General features: G+C 28.5%; 1 protein-coding gene across 1 annotated transcript in view; it reads right to left on the bottom strand.

The window, feature by feature from the left end:
* LOC122512137 (laminin subunit alpha-1) overlaps window positions 1-20,282 on the bottom strand; it is a 157,517-nt gene that overhangs the window by 68,463 nt on the left and 68,772 nt on the right. Inside the window, exons 7-13 of the mRNA XM_043627816.1 lie at window positions 19,631-19,927; window positions 17,225-17,485; window positions 16,881-17,128; window positions 16,483-16,720; window positions 14,769-14,995; window positions 14,440-14,627; window positions 13,501-13,782 (exon numbers count right to left, since the gene is read on the bottom strand). Coding sequence (XP_043483751.1) covers window positions 13,501-13,782; window positions 14,440-14,627; window positions 14,769-14,995; window positions 16,483-16,720; window positions 16,881-17,128; window positions 17,225-17,485; window positions 19,631-19,927 — 1,741 coding nt within the window. The remainder of the gene's footprint in view (window positions 1-13,500; window positions 13,783-14,439; window positions 14,628-14,768; window positions 14,996-16,482; window positions 16,721-16,880; window positions 17,129-17,224; window positions 17,486-19,630; window positions 19,928-20,282) is intronic.

The raw sequence follows: 20,282 nt of genomic DNA, 5'->3' as shown, positions 1-20,282 counted from the left end.
ACAAATTCTATTTCTTTAAGAAATGAATATTTCAAGAAAAAAGACAACAATTGACAAACAATCAGAAAAAAGAAATCCATAGAAAAAGTATCTCAAGAGCTCATTAATTTTTTCAAATTCCTTACTTTCCGAATTGTTCAATTTGTCATTATGTTTTGGTACTATTCTCTCCTCAAGTTGATGTCGAATTCCCGACTCTTTCACTCTCAGTATGATCTCATTGAATCGTGGTGCAAACGGTGATCCTTGTTCAAAAAACAAAAAGTACCACGAACTGTAGACATTTTCCGAAATAATCTTCATTATCGGTTTATTATCATAGTTCCTATACGACTGTACAGCCAATTTAGCTGCAAATGAATTTACGATGCAACAAATGTTTCGATAGTTTGCCAACTTCTCGAAACAATCCGCTTGATTACTCAATGGCATTTCTTGAGAATTATTTAGTACAATTCTATCAGAACCATCACTGTAATCAATTAAAAATTCTTTCATACTTCTCGTTATGTATGATTGTAATTTCGATTCGATCAAATCGTCTAAGTCATTTATTTTTCTTTCAACCTCATAATGAAAGCTCACATTTGTACAAATATTAAACATATGCATTGACAGAATCATCGAAGTGAATAATATTAAGGTGAACATTAAACGATCGGCAATTCTTTTTGTATCTCCATCCACGACTTGTCCAAGAAAAATTCTCAAAAGAACAAGAGGTTGCCATAGATTGTCGTCAAATTTGAGAGATCTGGCCAGAAGTAATAGAAAAATCATCGTAGTAATAAATACCATAAGAGAAACTAACATTTCAGCAAAAGCGTCCAGTGATGAAACTGTGTCCGTCTGGATAGGAACGATCGCATTGAGACTTACATAATCTATTGGCATACTAATTTCAACCCAATCACGTTCAGCTGGATCCCTTCCAAGAAGTCTGTTCCCTATGAAATTTATCCTGTTCCTAGTTAGCCAGTCTGTTAATCCAGGTATTTGTTTGCCATCCGGATTGAAACTACCAAAATCGGTAAAATTATGCGGAACTATCACCAACGAAAAATTCATCTTCTTAGCCAGAAATTTGATGATATTCCCATCCGTTCCAGACATTTTGATCACATGTCCGGAAACATTGCGCGTTACATTCACCAGAGGAAAGAGAGTAACAAACGCTGCTTTCATCCGTTGCTGATGTAAATCGTTCAGCTTCTCCAAAAACCATTCTGTTTTCAAAGACAGTAGTGAAATTGAAAACTTTTTCAAAAATGGATTAAACTGGACAACCTTTGCTAATTGCTTACTCTTCCTCATTGTGTAATAATCCTTAATAGTTGAATTCCCATTTATTTCGAGAACAGTCGCATCCAAAAATTGCTTACGCCACAAGTTTTTTAGTAATTTTTTGTAATTAAGTTCTTCCTCCTCTGCTGAAAGAACAATGAGACATTTTGGTCGTGTTGCACCTTTTGATATTCTGATCAAAGTATCAATTATCCGATTTGTCTGATTGGAAACTTCTGATGCATTTCCCGATGGTGCGATTATAAATAAATTCACTGCTCGTGAATCTTGAAGCAATTGATGATTTTTCCATTTACTTTCTCGTTCGGCAAAAAAATGAAAATCGACTCTTTGTGTTGGGAAACTTTTTGGAATTTGAAAAAGTAAATTTCTTCTCTCATCAAGATGATCATTGTCGATAATTAGGAACACTTGGTGTGTTCCCGATTTCACTTGTAGATAGTTTATCAAATTTTCGAACCATAGTGGCTGGCTTTGAATCAATTGGGCAGGAATTATTCTTATTATTATCAGAGTAGAGAATAATCTTTTGATTAGCATTTTATTTGAAATTATTTATTTACTTAGAGTAATTAGTTGACACTAGGCTTCAGGAATTTGAATTATGGGATTTTTTTCATTTCGAACATGATAGGTATGATGTTCGACTAAGGAAAATAACAAAAAGCTATTCGTTCTTATTTGATATTGATTTTAAAAGTAAACAATATCTGCAAAGTAATTTTGAAAATTGGTTGTCACTTTTAATATTAGCAATTCTGAATTCCCACTCACTTATTTAAAATAAAAATTTCAAATTGAAAAATTTTTAGAAGGTCAAAATTTTACATACCAATTTTTGTCTATAAAAATAAAATATGAATTGGAATATATAGTTTGAATATTATTATAATTACAATAATCATATATTCTGACATAGGGAATTCAGGGATTTCAATTATTTTTAATACTAGTTTTTTTTTAAAAAGTTTTAATCGAATTCTCTGAAAAATGTAACTATTTTAAAAAATTTTATTAAAATACGTCAAAAGAATTCAATTATTTAAGAATTAATAAAATTCTCTATATAGGAATTAAATTTTAAGAAACATTCAATTATTTAATAAATAATTTACTTTTTGTATTTAAATAATACTGTTTACAATACAACTATAGTGTATCGATACTTTGAAGTAAGTTCACGAAACGCTTTAAAAAATCTCTACTCAATGGCATTCCTTGAATTAATAATGAAATTTTCAAATTAAACCTATTCAATAATAAAAAATAATCCAATAAATATCAATTATTGCAAATTTTTAATTATAATAATTTTACTTATTATAATTAGTTATTGTAAGTTATAAAAGGCAAATAATTACAATACTATTACTACAATAAAAGTAAGGCCAATACTCTTTTTTTATATTTAAAACTAAGGTACATACTGAATTAAAATATTTAAAAGTAGGATTCCTACTAGTGTCTTATATTTAAAAGTAGGATACCTACTAGTATTTTATATCTAAAAGTAGTGTGCCTATTAGTTTTAATATTTAAAAGTGAGGTACCTACTAATTTTAACATTAAAAAGTAGAGTACCTATTAGTTTGTATTATTTAAAAGTAGGATACCCACTAGTATCTTATATTTAAAAGTAGGGCACCTACTGATTTTGAATATTTAAAAGTAAGGTACCTACTAATTTTTAATATTTTAAAGTAGGATACATACGAGTATTATATATTTAAAAGTAGGATACCTACTATTATTTTATATTTAAAAGTAGGGTACCTACTAGTTTGAATATTTAAAGACCAACTTCAGAGGATGATGGTAAATATAACCTCAAAATTAGGTTCAATAACACTTATGCCAACTTACCGCAGGTCCAAAGGCGAACATAACCTAAAAATTAGATTCAAAATCATTCTAGGTTATTTAAGGCTAAAGGTCGAAGGGCAAATACTAAATACTAAACAAAAATTAAATATTTTCGTCACTCAATAAATAAGAACGGACATCAGTATTTAAATCAGTATTTAAATACTGATGTCTGTTCTTATTTATTAAGGGACGAAATTATTGACTTACAAAAATAATGATCTCCAGGAAAAATTTCGCGAAAATAAATCAAAAGTAGAGGAAATATAAATTATACAAAAAGATTTTTTTTGCAATAAAACGTATAGCACTTCCTCTTATAATATATTGGTGAGAATGCGATAGAAGATAAATCGTAATATAATAATATTGATTCTCCTGGGATCTAGCAATGCGATTAAAATCAAGTATAATCTTTTGGTCCAGAAGCTGCTGCTGCTGCTTCTCTTTCTACGTAAACTAATGAAGAGATCGGCCGGTTTTCACGATCGCGCTTCGCCCACACATTTTGCGATAATCTCCCATCAAATACACGCATATTCGCGGCCCACGCCCCTAATGCAAACGCGAGTACCATTTTTATAACACAAACTTTTTTTCTCTTCCTACAGACGTAAAAGGTACGTTTATATTTTCCTGATATGAATATGCAAAATTAATTAACATTATATATGTAGTTAATTATTAATTTTAGTGATTTTAGTCTTCTAAACCTGTTTTGTAAACATAACCTAAAAATTTTTGCGGATCATCAATAACTTTGATATTTCTAAAGGCTAAAATACTGGAGGGAGGCTAAAATTTTAAGATTCTAAACATACTTTATAAACATAACCGAAAAATTTTTTTTGTAGGTATTATTGATAATTTCTAGTCTAAATATTAAAATACTGAAGGGATACTAATATAGTAGATCAAAAATTTATATTCCCGGACTCTTGACGATAGTAGGGAAAGGTTACACCTGTGAATTAACCTTCCCATTAATCTACCCTCGAGACAAGTATTACCGCAGCAAAATGCTCTGATCAAATCTTTAATTTCATTAATAGAGACTGGTTTTCTCTCGGCTGTGTGTATACATATGCTTATATACACTTATTAGATTCAGATTCTGAATACGTTGGGGAAAAAATTCCTCCCGTTCAATTTACAACGTTCTGCAATTGCAATGCACTCCAGACTATGATCTGTCGAAATTATTTATAGCAACTTGCTGTAGTGAAATTAGTTTCCGATCTCGTTTTTACAGTACGCGTCGCAAAATTCTTAATATACTTATATACTTGTGTTTACGTAACACTTTTCTCACGCACTATTCACTAGATTTTTGTGAGGTTTGCTTCCTTATATTCTGATTATTATTTGCTTCACTATCTTTTCTTTTTACTATTTTTGACTATATTGACTATTTTTTAAGTATTTTTTAAAACTATTTTTAACAAAGTTGACTATTTCTTTTTTTATTTCTTACTATATTGATAATTTTTTTTTTACTATTTTTAACTATTTTTTGACTATATTGACTATTTTATGACTATTTTTGACGATATTGACTACTTCTATTTAATATTTTAGACTATTTTATGACTATTTTTACTACTTATTTTTGAATATATTGACTATTTTATGACTATTTTTACTACCTATTCTTGATTATATTAACTATTTTATGCCTAGTTTTTGACTATATTGACTATTTTTTGCACTATTTTTGACAATATTTGACTATATTGGCTACTTTATGACTATTTATGGCAATTTCTTACAATTTTGGATTATTTTTAAAAATTTTTTTTTACTATTTTTCACTACATTGACTATCTATTATATACTAACTATTTTGAACTATATCGACTGTTCTTTACTTTATTGACTATTTTATACTATTTTTAAAAATATTGATTCTTTTTGACTATTTTTGACTATATTGCCTATTTTTTAAATTATTTCTTGATTCTTTTTGACCATTTTTTACTATATTGACTATTTTTATTTTAATATTGTCTACTGTATTGACTATTTTTGCCTATATTGACTATTTTTGACTATATTGACTATTTTTAACTATTATAGACTATTTTAAGCTGTTTTTTTACTATTTTGACGATATTGACTGTTTTTTAAAAATATTTTATACTATTTTTGACTGTATAGACTATTTCATACTATTTTTTACAATAATTATAATAATATTAAAACTATATATTCAATTTCATATTTGATTTTTATAAACAAAAATTTGAATTAAAAAATTTGACCTTCTATTATTTTTCAAATTGCTAATTTTATTTTAAAAAAATGAGTGAGAAATCAGAATTGCTAATAGCAAAAGTGGCAACCAATTTTCAAAATGTAACCTAATTTTCAAAATGGATTTTTCTATCACAATTGAATCAGTTTGATTGTTTACTTTTAAAATCAATATCAAATAAGAACGAATAGCTTTTTGTAATTTTCCTTAGTCGAACATCATACCTATCATGTTCGAACTAAAAAAATCTCACAGTTCAAATTCCTGGAGCCTAGTGTTAACTTATTGATCTAAATAAAAAAATAAAGAATTCCAAATAAAATGCTAATCAAAATTTTATTCTCTATTCTGATAATAATAACAATAATTCCCGGTCAATCGATGCAAACCCAGCCACTATGGTTCGAAAATTTGATAAACTATCTACAAGTGAAATCGGGAGCACACCAAGTGTTCCTAATTATCGACAATGATCATCTTGATGAGAGAAGAAATTTACTTTTTCAAATTCCAAAAAGTTTCCCAACACAAAGAGTCGATTTTCATTGTTTTGCCGAACGAGAAAGTAAATGGAAAAATCATCAATTGCTTCAAGATTCACGAGCAGTGAATTTATTTATAATCGCACCATCGGGAAATGCATCAGAAGTTTCCAATCAGACAAATCGGATAATTGATACTTTGATCAGAATATCAAAAGGAGCCACACGACCAAAATGTCTCATTGTTCTTTCAGCAGAGGAGGAGGAACTTAATTACAAAAAATTACTTAAAAAACTTGTGGCGTAAGCAATTTTTGGATGCGACTGTTCTCCAAATAAATGGGAATTCAACTATTAAGGATTATTACACAATGAGGAAGAGTAAGCAATTAGCAAAGATTGTCCAGTTTAATCCATTTTTGAAAAGGTTTTCAATTACACTACTGTCTTTGAAAACAGAATGGTTTTTGGAGAAGCTGAACAATTTACATCAGCAACGGATGAAAGTAGCGTTTGTTACTGTCTTTCCTCTGGTGAATGTAACGCGCAATGTTTCCGGACATGTGATCAACATATCTGGAACGGATGGGAATATCATCAAATTTCTAGCTCAGGAGATGAATTTTTCGTTGGTGATAGTTCCGCATAATTATACAGATTTTGGTAGTTTCAATCCGGATGGCAAACAAATACCTGGATTAACAGACTGGCTAACTAGGAACAGGATAAATTTCATTGGGAACAGACTGCTTGGAAGGGATCCAACTGATCGTGATTGGATTGAAGTTAGTATGCCAATAGATTATGTAAGTCTCAATGCGATCGTTCCTATCGAGACGGATACAGTTTCATCACTGGCTGCTTTTGCTAAAATGTTAGTTTCTCTTATGGTATTTATTACTACGATGATTTTTCTATTACTTCTGGCCAGATCTCTCAAATTTGACGACAATCTATGGCAACCCCTTGTTCTTTTGAGAATTTTTCTTGGACAAGCCGTGGATCGAGATACAAAAAGAATTGCCGATCGTTTAATGTTCACCTTAATATTATTCACATCGATGATTTTGTCAATACACATGTTTGATATTTGTACAAATGTGAGCATTCATTATAAGGTTGAAAGAAAAATGAATGACTTAGACGATTTGATCGAATCGAAATTAACATCATACATAACGAGAAGTTCGAAAGAACTTTTGATTGATTACAGTGATAGTTCTAATAGAATTCTTCTAAATAATTCTCAAAATATGCCATTGAGTAAACAAGCGGATTGTTTCGAGAAGTTGGCAAACTATCGAAACATTTGTTGCATCGTAAATTCATTTGCAGCTAAAGTGGCTGTACAGTCGTATAGGAACTGTGATAATAAACCGATAATGAAGATTATTTCGGAAAATGTCTACAGTTCGTGGTACTTTTTGTTTTTTGAACAAGGATCACCGTTTGCACCACGATTCAATGAGATCATACTGAGAGTGAAAGAGTCGGGAATTCGACATCAACTTGAGGAGAGAATAGTACCAAAACATAATGACAAATTGAACAATTCGGAAAGTAAGGAATTTGAAAAAATTAATGAGCTCTTGAGATACTTTTTCTATGGATTTCTTTTTTCTGACTGTTTGTCAATTGTTGTCTTTTTTCTTGAAATATTCATTTCTTAAAGATATAGAATTTGTATCTATTAATTTTCCTTAATGTTTGCATAAATTTTACATTTGTATTAAACAAGAAAGTATGAACAAATAAAATATGTTACAATTGTTTGCTTCTTTGTTTTTTAACTTTTTTAATAATTTTTTTTATAATCTTTTTAATTATTTTCAATTTTAAAACTTTATCGACTATATAAAATCATTATGTACAGAAAAAACCAAAAGGCTGTATTGATTGTAGTCAACAAATTTTCTATTTTAAATTAGCAGTGTGCTATAGTTTTAAATATATAAAAAGGTGTATATGCCTTACTTTTACATAATTGAAATTAGTATGTACCCTACTTTTAAATATAAAATCAAGTAGGTATCCTACATTTAGTTATTTAAAACTGGTATAAGTACCCTACTTTTAAACATTAAAAACTAGCAGGTTTCCTACTTCAAAATATCAAAACTAGTAGGTACCCTGCTTTTAAATATAAAATACTATAGTAGGTACCTTAATTTTAAATATAAAATACTAGTAGGTATCTTACTTTAAAATATTAAATTTAGTAGGTTTCCTACTTTTAAATATTAAAAACTAATAGATACTCTAATTTCAAATATTAAAAACTAGTATGTATCCTACTTTTAAATATTAAAAACTCGTAGGTATCCTACTTTTAAATATAAATTACTAGTAGGTATCCTACTTTTAAATATTAAAAACTTGTAGGAATCCTACTTTTAAATATTTTAAATCATCAGTATGTATCTTAGTTTTAAATATAAAAAAAGAATATTGACCCTACTTTTATTGTAATATAATAATATCGTATTTATTTGACTTATATAATTTACAATAACTAATTATAATAAGTAAAATTATTATAATTAAAAATTTGCAATAATTGATATTTATTGGATTATTTTTTTTAATTATTGAATAGGTTTAATTTGAAAATTTCATTATTAATTCAAGGAATGCCATTGAGTAGAGATTTTTGAAGCGTTTCGAGAAGTTGTCAAAGTATCGATACACTATATTTTTGACAATATTAACTATATTGCATATTCCTTCACTATTTATTGACTATTCTTACTATATTTAACTATATTGACTTTATAAAATTATTTTTTACTAATTTGAATATTTCTTACCATTTTTTCTATATTGACCTTTTTTTTACTATTTTTGACAGTATTGACTATTTTTGACTATATTGACTATTTTTTATTTTTTCTCACAATATTGATTTCATTAACCATTTTTTACTATATTTCCTATTTTTACTTTTTTTTTATTATTTCTTGATTCTTTTTGACAATTTTTTACTATATTGACTATTTTGATTTTAATATTTTTTACTGTATTGACTTTTTTTGCCTATATTGACTATTTTTGACTATATGGACTAATTTCCACTACTCTAGACTATTTTTTTTTTTTAACTATTATAGACTATTTTAGACTGATTTTTACTATTTTGACGATATGGACTATTTTAAAAAATTTTTTTTAAATATTTTTGATTATATGGACTATTTTATGATTATTTTTGACTATGTTGACTAATTTTGTACTATATTGACTGTTTTTATACTATTTTCCACAATATTGATTTTTAACCGTTTTTTACTATATTTCCTATTTTTACTTTTTTTTTTACTATTTTGACGATATTGAATATTTTTTTTTACTATTTTATACTATTTTTGACAATATGGATTATTTCATGATTATTTTTTACTATATTGACTATTTTCTTTACTATTTCTGACTGTATAGACTATTTTATGACTATTTTTTTATGAAATTGACTATTTTCTAAAATTTTAGACTATTTTTAATATATAGACTATTTTTGTACTATTGTTGACTATATTTCATTATATTGACTGCTTTTCACAATATTCATTATTTTTGAATATTTTTTACTATATTGCCAATTTTTTACTATTTTTTTTACTATTTCTTTGACTATTTTTCACTGTATTTGGCTATAGTAACTTTAAAAAAAAAAATTTTCACTAATTTGATTATTTTTTACAATTTTTTAATATATTGGCTATTTTTCTTTTACTATTTTTGACTGTATTGACTATTTTTAACTCCTTTTTACTATTTTGACTATTTTTGACGTTCTAGGGGTACTATTTTAATATAAGGGTGAAAAAAGTTAGCTTAGGGTACTATTTTGACTTTTTTGACTATTTTTGTCGTTCTTGGGAGTCTTTTTTCTAAAAGGGTCAAAAAAGTTAGCTTAGGGTATACAACATACAAAATTTTGATCCTAAGTCCTACTTTCTTAGGGTTCCGATTTTAAAGAACTGACAATATAAAGTCAGGCCAGGTGTGCAACATATGAAGTTACTTCTTTTTTAAGATCTCTCCCCTTTGAAACTAGTACTCCCCAAAGTACCCGACAATTTAATTGTCAATTTAATTTAAAAACAGAACAATTTAATTTGTGATTTTAGTTTACAAAGTATATCTGACTTTTTAACCAGTTTGGGAAGTATACCATAGGGGTCCGATTTTAAAAAAGAACTGACGACCTTAGATAGGATTAGGTTCAGTATATAAAGTTATAGGTAGTTTCGTCAGTCCTAATTTATCATATGCTTCCGATTTTAAACAAGAATTAACAACACATATTTTATAGATACAACATGCAAAGTTTAAGGAAAGGTAGTTTAAGGAAGTTGAAGTTCTCTAAAGTTACCTTTAAAGAAACCCTAACCAAGATATGCAATATTTCCAATAATTGGTACTTTTTTCAACTCATCGCTATTGTTTCATATGTAAGGTTCCAGTGAATGGAGATGAAAGGGGTGATTTCTAACATGGGAGTTTTGAAAATCAACAGCCCATTACAGTGGATGACCGCTGGCTACATTAATCAACTTTTATCATCAGGAAGATTAGTTTAATAATGTATTCCATGGGAACACCCCCAGGGGTAGGACGCGGAGTTTTAATATATCGTTCATCAAACAGCTGAACACATAAAGAAACGTATATGTATAGTCTCTCTTTCTCTCCTTCAAGGAGAACCAGTGTGGAAGTCTCAAGTTCAAGAATTTTTCTTCATTCACAAAGATATAAACGCGCCATTCAGAATATTATATCTTCTATCTTCACACCTGTCATTAACCTCTTTTCTCTTTTCCGAGTTCGGAGTTAGTAAATCTGAATGAAAACCAGAGGAAACGAATTGAAAATACATTGTAACTATTGCATATTTTTGCCCTCAAGTCCCTAACTATTAATTGCGTTAAAAAAATGATAATTCTTCAAAAAACCTTTCACTATTTATTATACACCTTCTAGTATATATACACACAGTATCACAACTCGTAACTCTGGGAATTTTTTTATCGATAGGGTTATAGGGGTCCTCGCCCACGCGAAAGGGAAAGTTGTAGGCGTACAGACACTTTAGTGAATGAACCGTTTAATGCAGCATTTGTACCAGTTTAAAAATCTGTTTGGTTTTTTTAAAATCTGTAGCTAAATACCCATAACACTTCAAAAATCGCCGTTTGATTTTTAAACTTTAGTCTAGACCACTCGTTCGGTTTTTTTAAAAACTATGGCTATCCATAACTCTTCAAAAATCTCCGTTTGGTTTTTAAAAATTAATGATCATGTACCAATACCACTTCGAAAATCGATGTTTGCTTTTTAAAAACTATGGTTACCGGAATAATTTTATTTTTTCTTGATTCTTCAGACCTGTGACAACCATGAGAGGATAGCATACAGTAATAGAGGATTGAGATTTTCGAAAAGAAAAAGAAAGAAAGAGAAGTTAAAATAATTAAATGATCTTCAATCTTGTAGGGAATTTTGTAAGACGACGATGATGCTTATCAGCCGTGACATTTAAATTTATTCCAACTACGGAAATGTGTACTCGTTGGCAATTAGTTAGCAAGGGATTAAAACTCCATTAGCGTGCTATCTTACGGATACAATCGTTTAGTTCGCCACCCGCGATCGTTTAACCGAGATGTGTTCTCTAGTTTACAGCCAACATAGATGCAAAATTAATTCCGAGACAATTTGCATAATACTAAATCTAGAAATTGAAAAAAAAGAAGAAGAACAAAAGAAAGAAAGAGGAAAAGAAAAACAACAGCAAAAGAAGTAGAAGCGAAGAAAAAAATCAGAAACAACAAAAGGAAGTAGAGCCAGACTTTCAAAGAGAAGAAAATATTTTAATAGTTTTGTAACATCTATTTTTTAGAACCAAGACTAAAATTTTGAAAACAAAACCCAAATTGCAATGGTTTGTCCATTTTTTAGACAAAAATATAATGGTGAACTAAATGGTGCGCGGATAGAGAGAGAGAGAAGGATAGCGATGGGATCATAAATCCCTGGGCATAAGCCGCGGCATAAATCATGCAAGCTGAACGCGAAGGCCCTTGGGGCAATCTTATAGTTATATACAGGAGTATAAATGCGTCTTGTGTATACCGGTCCTATAAAATTTCTAGTGCGATCGCGCGAAACTCATTGGGTGGTTGTGTGTACCGCGAAATATGCAATACTGCATTCTGTATGTACCAGTATATACACAAAAGGATATATTCCAAAAGAGTGTTGTGTACCCCCCTTGCGATGTCCTCTTCAACCGCAAATGGCAAAAAGAATAAAGAACAATGGAGAACGAACGGATATATGTTAGTTCGTAGTAACTTTAAATATTTTACATATACTTCATTTCCAACCGTGATTGTAGTGTATAAACATTGGGAATTTCCATCTAGTAGGTGTATTTTTTAGAAATTTCAAAAAATCAAAAAAACAGAATTAGTATGTATAGGTTTGCCACAGATCAGAAAATTGGTCAGACAAATCACAGTAAATTAAAAAATTGAAAATTTGATTGTAGAGGTCACAAAAAAGTATATAGTTATTGATACACATGCGGTTTATCTGTAATAAAATATTCCATATCGATCAATTTGGAAAGAGATGAAGAAAAAGGAGTAAAGGAGTTAGAGACTTTGTTGCCCGTGGGCAATGGATGGTTATCATAATCCTCGCAAGTAGGGGGAGATTTATCTGCATTTAGCATCGCATCGATAAGATATTCGCCGTGGTTAAGACCTTGGCCTTTTAGTCTTCCAACATCCCTAGAGAAAATGAGTTATAAGAGACATTAAATGCAGTATGCCTACCGTCTCACGCGAACCTCATCTTTTAGTATAACCCCTCACGATTCTCCTTCTATTGACTTCAAAATGCACGATTTCTCATAAATAAATGAATAATATCATTTCTCTAATGCCATTATATATTCATTGCGGAAATTATTGAAAGTACTTATGGGCAAAACACTACTGAAGCCTCGAAAAGTATATTCATATTAAATTCCTAGCTATTGGAATTCTAAATTTCATTTTTTGAACGGAATACTAAATTCCTTTTTTTGAATGGAATTTAGTATTGAAGACAAAAATTGAAATTTATGTTAGGAGAAACAAAGAAGAGAGAAAATAGAGGGGAGAATGGTTCTTTTTTCTCTATAAAGAAGATTGGCAGTGAAAAATAAAGAGAGCGGGTAAATGTAAAGGCGACTCGTTAGTTGGAGATGTCTTGCGCGCAAAAGGCGGGTTTTCAATTCTAAGAAACACACACCATGAGTATGTCGATTCCAACAACGATTCCCGTTTGATAAGGGGAACGATCGAGTGATAAGCAGTTGTACCTCAAAGGTAAGTTTTGTCTCTGTAAACGATACCGCCTTTATTTCACCGCTTCTTCTTTTTTTACCAACTAAGGTTCAATCCGTTTTTTCTCCCACGAATCTTGGATGTATAAATTCGAACTCTCGAATATAAAGTCATTTTGCTATTTACCAAGTAAAAAAGTTGAAGAAAAAAGTAAAATAGTAGAAAGGGAAAAAATAGGAAAATTTAAAAATGCAGTACTCACTCGTGCAGCCCATTTCGGATAGTCCATAATGATCGGGTTGACACTGATTGCAGCGGATTCCAGAGACACCGGGTTTACAGTCGCATTCACCTGTTATTGCATCGCAGCGTCCATCGATAGAGCCGAAATCGCAGTCGCACTCCAAGCAGCCGGCAGTGACGTTTCCATGACCCTCGATACAAAAGGAGCAATCTCGTCCATCGAACAAGGATTTACAGGAGCATTGGCCCGTTTTCATATCACAGAGATCGGAGTTGCTACCAACAGGGTCGCACTTACAGGCTGAAACATTAGAAAACAAGAATTTTAACATATTTGTTTTTGTATTATCATTTTTTAAACTTTTGACTGCTGGGGAACCTAAATATAGGCTTTCTATATTTAAAACTATAATAAATATTAATTTTAAATATTTAAAAGTAGAGTACATACTCCTTTTTTTATATTTAAAACTATGGTACATACTAATTTTAAATATTTAAAAGTAGGGTACATACTATCTTTAAATTTTTAAAAGTATAGGGTACATAGTTATTTTTCTATATTTAAAACTATGGTACATATACTAATTTTTAAAATTTTAAAGTAGGGTAGGTATATACTAACTTAGAATATTTAAAAGTAGGGTAGGTACATACTAACTTAAAATATTAAAAAGTAGGGTACATACTACTTTTCAAGTTTTAAAAGTATAGTACATACTAATTTTGAAAATTTTAAAGCAGGGTAGGTACATACTAACTTAAAATATTTAAAAGTAGGGTAGATATTCCTTTTATATATTTAAAAGTAAGGTACATACTACTTTTTTATATATTTAAATCTATGGTACATACAAAAAATTTAGTCAGCATAGGCAGAGGGTTAATTATTTTAAAATTTTCCAAAAACTCTAAACTATCTAGGTACAAACAGATCCCAAATAAAACTCATACTTACGCATACAATTTCGCTCCCCAGGTTCACCATAATGTGCTGCTTTGCACTTTTCGCAGTTCCAACCCTCCGTATTACCAATACACTCTAGGCAACGTCCCGTTTCCTGATCGCAAGAACCACCACCGCAAAGACACTGCTTACAACTACCACCGAGAACTAGTGGATTTCCATAATATCCAACATCGCAACTGTAAAAGAAAACAATTTTGTTTAAATTTTAAATTTATAATTTTTTTTAACTAAAAAAAGAAGGATTGAAGATTTATAAATTTAAGAAAAAAAATAGGATTAAAAATTTATAAATTTGAGGAAAAAGTATTTAAAATTACCTTTCGCAGTGATCTCCTGTGTATCCAGTGGGACATTGGGTGCAAACGTAACCACTAGTAAAGTCACTAGGATCCTCGAGTTGACAATTAGGACTAAAATTATTCGAAGGAGCGGAAAGAGGACATGCGCATTTTTTACAATCATCAGGAGTTCCTTTAGTTGCATCTCCATAAAAACCTAGGGCACATCTGTCACATCTTGGACCAACTGTATTGTGTTCACATTTCTAAAAAATAAAAAGTAAAAACAGTTGATAATAAATGATTAGAAGTAAACTAAATTAAAAAAGTAAACCAATAATAAAAACACTAAAAGTAAACTAATTAAAACTAGAACTAAACTTAAAAACTAAAAGTAAAATACATAAAAAACTAGAACTTAACTAAAAAACTAAAAGTAAACTAAAGAACTAGAATTAAACTAAAAAAGAAAAAACCAAAAGTAAACTACATTAAAAAACTCAAACTACACTAAAAAACTAAAACTATAATAAAAAAATAGAACTTAACTGAAAAATAAAAGTAAACTACATAAACAACTAAAACTAATCTAATGAAACTAAAAGTAAATTAAAGAAACTAGAAATAAACTAAAAAACTAAAACTACATAAAAATTAAAAATAAACTAAAAAACTAAAGAAACTAGAATTAAACTAAAAGTAAATTACATTAAAAAACTAAAATCATACTAAACAACTAGAACTGAACTAAAAACTAAAAACAATCTACATAAAAATCTAAAACTAAACTAAAGAAACTAAAAGTAAACTAAAGAAACTAGAAATAAAATAAAAAACTGAAAGTAAACTAAAGAAACTAGAAGTAAACTAAATGAAAAACCTAAAACTATAATAAAAACTAAAAGTAAACTTTTGAAACTAGAACTAAATTAAAAAAAACTAAAAGTAAGCTAACTAATGAAAAGGAAAATTGAGTAATTACGAAAACTAAAAATAATATTATTAAATAAATAATACTAAAACTAGAAAAAAATAAAAAATTATTCTTAATTAATAGAGTATTATTAATTAATATTTAAATTAATAATTAACAGTATATTGTCTTTAGTTAATTTAATGTATTAGAGAGAAATTTATAGATATAAAATTTCGTGCCCCTGCAGTTTGACAACCCGTCGTTACTATGCGAAGTCGTTTAGAGATTGCAAAGGGACCTTCTTTTATCTGCTTTTAATTTCAAAATGTTTAAAAGTTCAAGAAAAATTATATCTCCAATGATGATGATTCTAGAAAATTGTGGAATTTTAAAAGAATAGAAATTTCTAAAACAACTTTGATATCAAATTGAATCCTTTCTAAATTTACTTCGACTCTATTTTGACCCTGTTTTTATCGTGTTTCTTGATCGATTTTGCGATCGATCCGCATTAGTTCAGATTTAAGAAGTAGTTTTCTCAATATACAGTAGATGAGGTGTTTTTTAATCTTTTATAGCTCAGATTCTAAAAAAAACACCTTTTATTTGTTTCTGCTGTTCGTGTTTGTTTCAAGTGTCAGTGTTAAGTGTTCGTGTCAAGTGTTTGTGTAAGTGCTTGTGTTGACTCTCTGTTGATCATGTTCTTGATCAACACCATTATCATAAAAAGTTGAAAAACTGTAAATTAAAAAATTAGTTTTTGTTTGAAGTGTATGATATTTATGTTTGTTAATAGTGCAAGTAAAAATATATCACATAAAAGGGGAATATACTCACATGACATTCGCTAATTAAAGCATCACAAGAAGACGAATGTCCATTGCAATCGCATTTTATACATTCGTGTCGACTTCCCTCGTACGAATCGTTACCACTTGCCTTAACGTAACCCCATTCGCATTTTTCACAAGACAATCCTGTATATCCCTTCGGACACTTGCAAATTTCCACCAGACTTTCCTTTTCATCAAAATTCTTCGTCATCTCTCCCACTTGCAATTGAGCCGATACTATACTGAAAATTGCATTAAATATTTTTTAATTTTCTAAAAAATGCATGTCTAGTATTTTCATGTAACAAAAAAAAGTAAAGAAATTAATAAGATAAAAGAATAAACTAAAAAATTAAAGCCAAATATGACTCAAAAATTTAAATATCCAAAACTCTCTCTCACCTTCCTTCAATTTGTTCCGAGTGATACTGCGCCCTGACTAAAATATACTTCACATCAGCCAAAACGCTCAACATTTCATTTTTCGTCACGGCTTTTTCTTTATAATCCATTGTCCATGATCTTGTGTCCAAATCGTTTATCAAATCAGGAACGTGATGCCAGCCTTGTTCAATTAATGGAACCGTGATTACAGCATCTTGATTAGTGTATCTTTCCTCTCCATAGGCGATTCTCATTTTATTTCTTCCCTATTTGCCAAAAAAAAAAGAAATAAAAATATTTCATATTAATTAAAATGAAAAAAATTGCATGGTATAGTTTCTTGTTTCGTTTTGCATACTTACGATAAGTAGAAGATTCGGTTGGATGGTCGGAACACCGCTGGTGTCACCACGCATGACAACCCAAGTGACAGAAAATGTGAAATTACTCCCGTACGAGGACAAACGATTTCCGGTGTAAATTTTGGGCGCAAGCCAAAATGGACTCTCGTAATCAACTTCAAAAGCCGCTATCGTTAACCAACCGCGATCCACATCAAGAGTTGGACTCACAATTCTCGAACCACTGATATCGCTCACTTGCCAATCGTTCATTGTTGACACCTGTAACAAAAATATTATATATTATATTATATATATAAAAATTATATTAATTTAATTATTTACTACATCAATTTCGAAAAGATTTAAAATACTATTTATATTTTTAACTAAAAAGGTAAAACTAGGTTTTACTTTTTTAAATATAATAATTTCTAATTTCTCTAATTATAAATAATAAAATAAATAATTATAATTAAAATAATAACTTATTGTACGGATGGGTATAAATAAAAAAATAATAAATAAATAAGTAATAATAAAAAATAAGCAATAAGTAAAAAAAATAAACGTAATATATAAAGCAATAGCAATAATTGTGCTTATTGAATTTGTAACGAGTTTTAAATTCATTTAAATACACAAACATGAAAAAGCTGAATGCAAATGGTAAATGAAATATAAATGCAAATAAAAATGTAGGGAACATCAATTAATGGAAATATTGAAAAGAAAAAGTGTCATTTAAAAATTAATTTACATTTTGAATGTTAAAACAATTTTAAATTGTCAATATTTGTCATCAACGTTTCATTTGCACTTATATTACAACGTGTTCATCGATTCTGTTCATCGTAACGAGACTGTTTTCTTTTCAAATAAGAAAAAAATATTGTCACTCGACAGCATAATCACATACTCGATATTCAACGGAAGATAAATATATATAGATTGATATCAAGCATCGTCCACTTTATTGCTTCAGGCCAAGCAAAGAAGAAGATGATGATGATATCATAACTCGTTTTTGTAATTTTTCATTTTTTTCCATCCCCATTTCACAATTGAGTTTTCAAGTTAATATTTTAATATTACGGGAAAAATTTTAAGTTTTTAAATGTTAGTTAAAATTTGACTTTTGTTTTTCTTTTTTGCTTCTATTATTAATTATTAATTTATCTATTATTAATTTTTATTTTATTACATTCTTCCTTCATTATATTCTTACTTTATTGTTTATTTACTTTTCCTATTTTCTCTACATTTCATTTTGCTCTACTTTTATTTATTTTTGCATATTTTCTATTTTATTTTAATTCTCTTTTTGAGTGACGAAATGTTATAGTTTTATTATTATTCATCCCAGACTAAAATTTAAAAATTGTTTCAATTAAAAAATTTTTAAAAACATGAACTGAAATTTCAAAATTATAAATTTCTTACTTTATTTTTTATCTAGTTTTTCGATTTCCTATATTATTATTGCACCTACTCTATTTTTATTTAATTTTACATATTCTCTATTTTATTTTAATTTTTCAAAGACGAAATGATATATTTTTATTATTATTCACCCGAAACTAAAATTTGAAAGTTGTTTCAATTGAAACTTTTTTAAAAATATAATTATTCAAATTTCAAAATTGTAAAATTTCTTACTTTAGTTTTTATTTACTTTTTTTTATTTTCTTTATTTTTCATTTTATTCATATTTAATTTTGCATATTCTCTATTTTATTTCAATTCTCTTTTTGAATGACAAAATTCTATATTTTTATTATTATTCACCCGAGATTAAAATTTAAAAGTTGTTTCAATTTAAAATTTCTAAAAATATAAATTGAACTTTTAAAATTGTGAAAATATAAATTGAAAAACTGAAATTTCAAAATTGTAGAATCTAAAAAATATAAATTGTGAAATTTAAAACATGTAAAATTTGAAAATTTTAAATTAAAAAATTTTTAATTTACAGAATTTTTAAAATTGAAAAATTTACAGCTTCTAAAAGTCACAGAAAACTTAAAAAGCATAAAATTTTACAATTGGAATTTTAAAAAAAACTCTGAAAAATCTACTTTGATCCCATATATTTCTTGATCGTTTTTGCGATTCGCAGTAGTTCAGAATTAAGAAACAGTTTTCTTAATGTACAGTCGATGAGGTGTTTTTTAAATCATTATAGCTCAGATTCTAAAAAAACACCTTTTTTTGTGTTTTTGTTTCAAGTGTCAGTGTTAAGTGTTCGTGTCAAATGTTTATCGATCGTATTCTCGATCAACATTATCATCAAAGAAAAGTTGAAAAACTGTAAATAGAAAAATTGTAAATTAAAGACTTTGCAGAAAAGTTAAAAAAACTAAATAGAAAAATTGATAGAATAAAAAAAAAATTTAATTAAAGATTTGGATTAAAAAATATACATACCGTTTTGAAAGTCATTTTCGCAGAATGGCATTCCTGAGCGATTCCAGAGCAAAAACATGGTGAACATCCATTGATATTATTTTTTTCGAGAGCAAAAAATCCCAATTTACATTGATCGCAATGTTTGCCGGAAACATTTGTCTTGCAAATACAATCGCCCTCGCAATTATCCGATAGCAAAGACCCCCTTTCATCGCATGGACAGGGCGAGCAATTTGGATAGTGACGATAACCTGTTGCGCACTGATCACATCTGAAGCCAGAAAAGCCTTTCTTGCACTCGCAGGTACCTGCTACCTGAAACATTCAGAATTATCAAAATTTTCACTCTTTACTTTTGTTTTGAAAACATTTTTTTTAGTTTAAATTTAAACTATTTCTTATGACAAAAAGTTTCTTGTATTTTTCAATTTAAAAAGAAATTTTACCTTGGATCATGAAACCCTAAAAATGGTAAAATTTCTTTTTAAATAGCGAAAATCGTGAGTTTGTCCGTAGTTCCTAACGGTTCCCCCTAGGGGCCGTTACGTTACGCCTGCTTCTCTTACTGAATTTTTTCTTGTTATTTTTTATTATTTTATCTTTTCTTTATATTATTTCTATTATTAGTTGTTTGTTATTATTATTATTATTATTATTATTGTTAATTAAT

The sequence above is a fragment of the Leptopilina heterotoma genome, unplaced genomic scaffold (assembly GCF_015476425.1).
Source record: "Leptopilina heterotoma isolate Lh14 unplaced genomic scaffold, ASM1547642v1 Lhet_123, whole genome shotgun sequence".
Taxonomy (NCBI): domain Eukaryota; kingdom Metazoa; phylum Arthropoda; class Insecta; order Hymenoptera; family Figitidae; genus Leptopilina; species Leptopilina heterotoma.
Note: the sequence above shows the minus strand (reverse complement) of the source record. Positions and strands in the feature narration are given on the sequence as shown.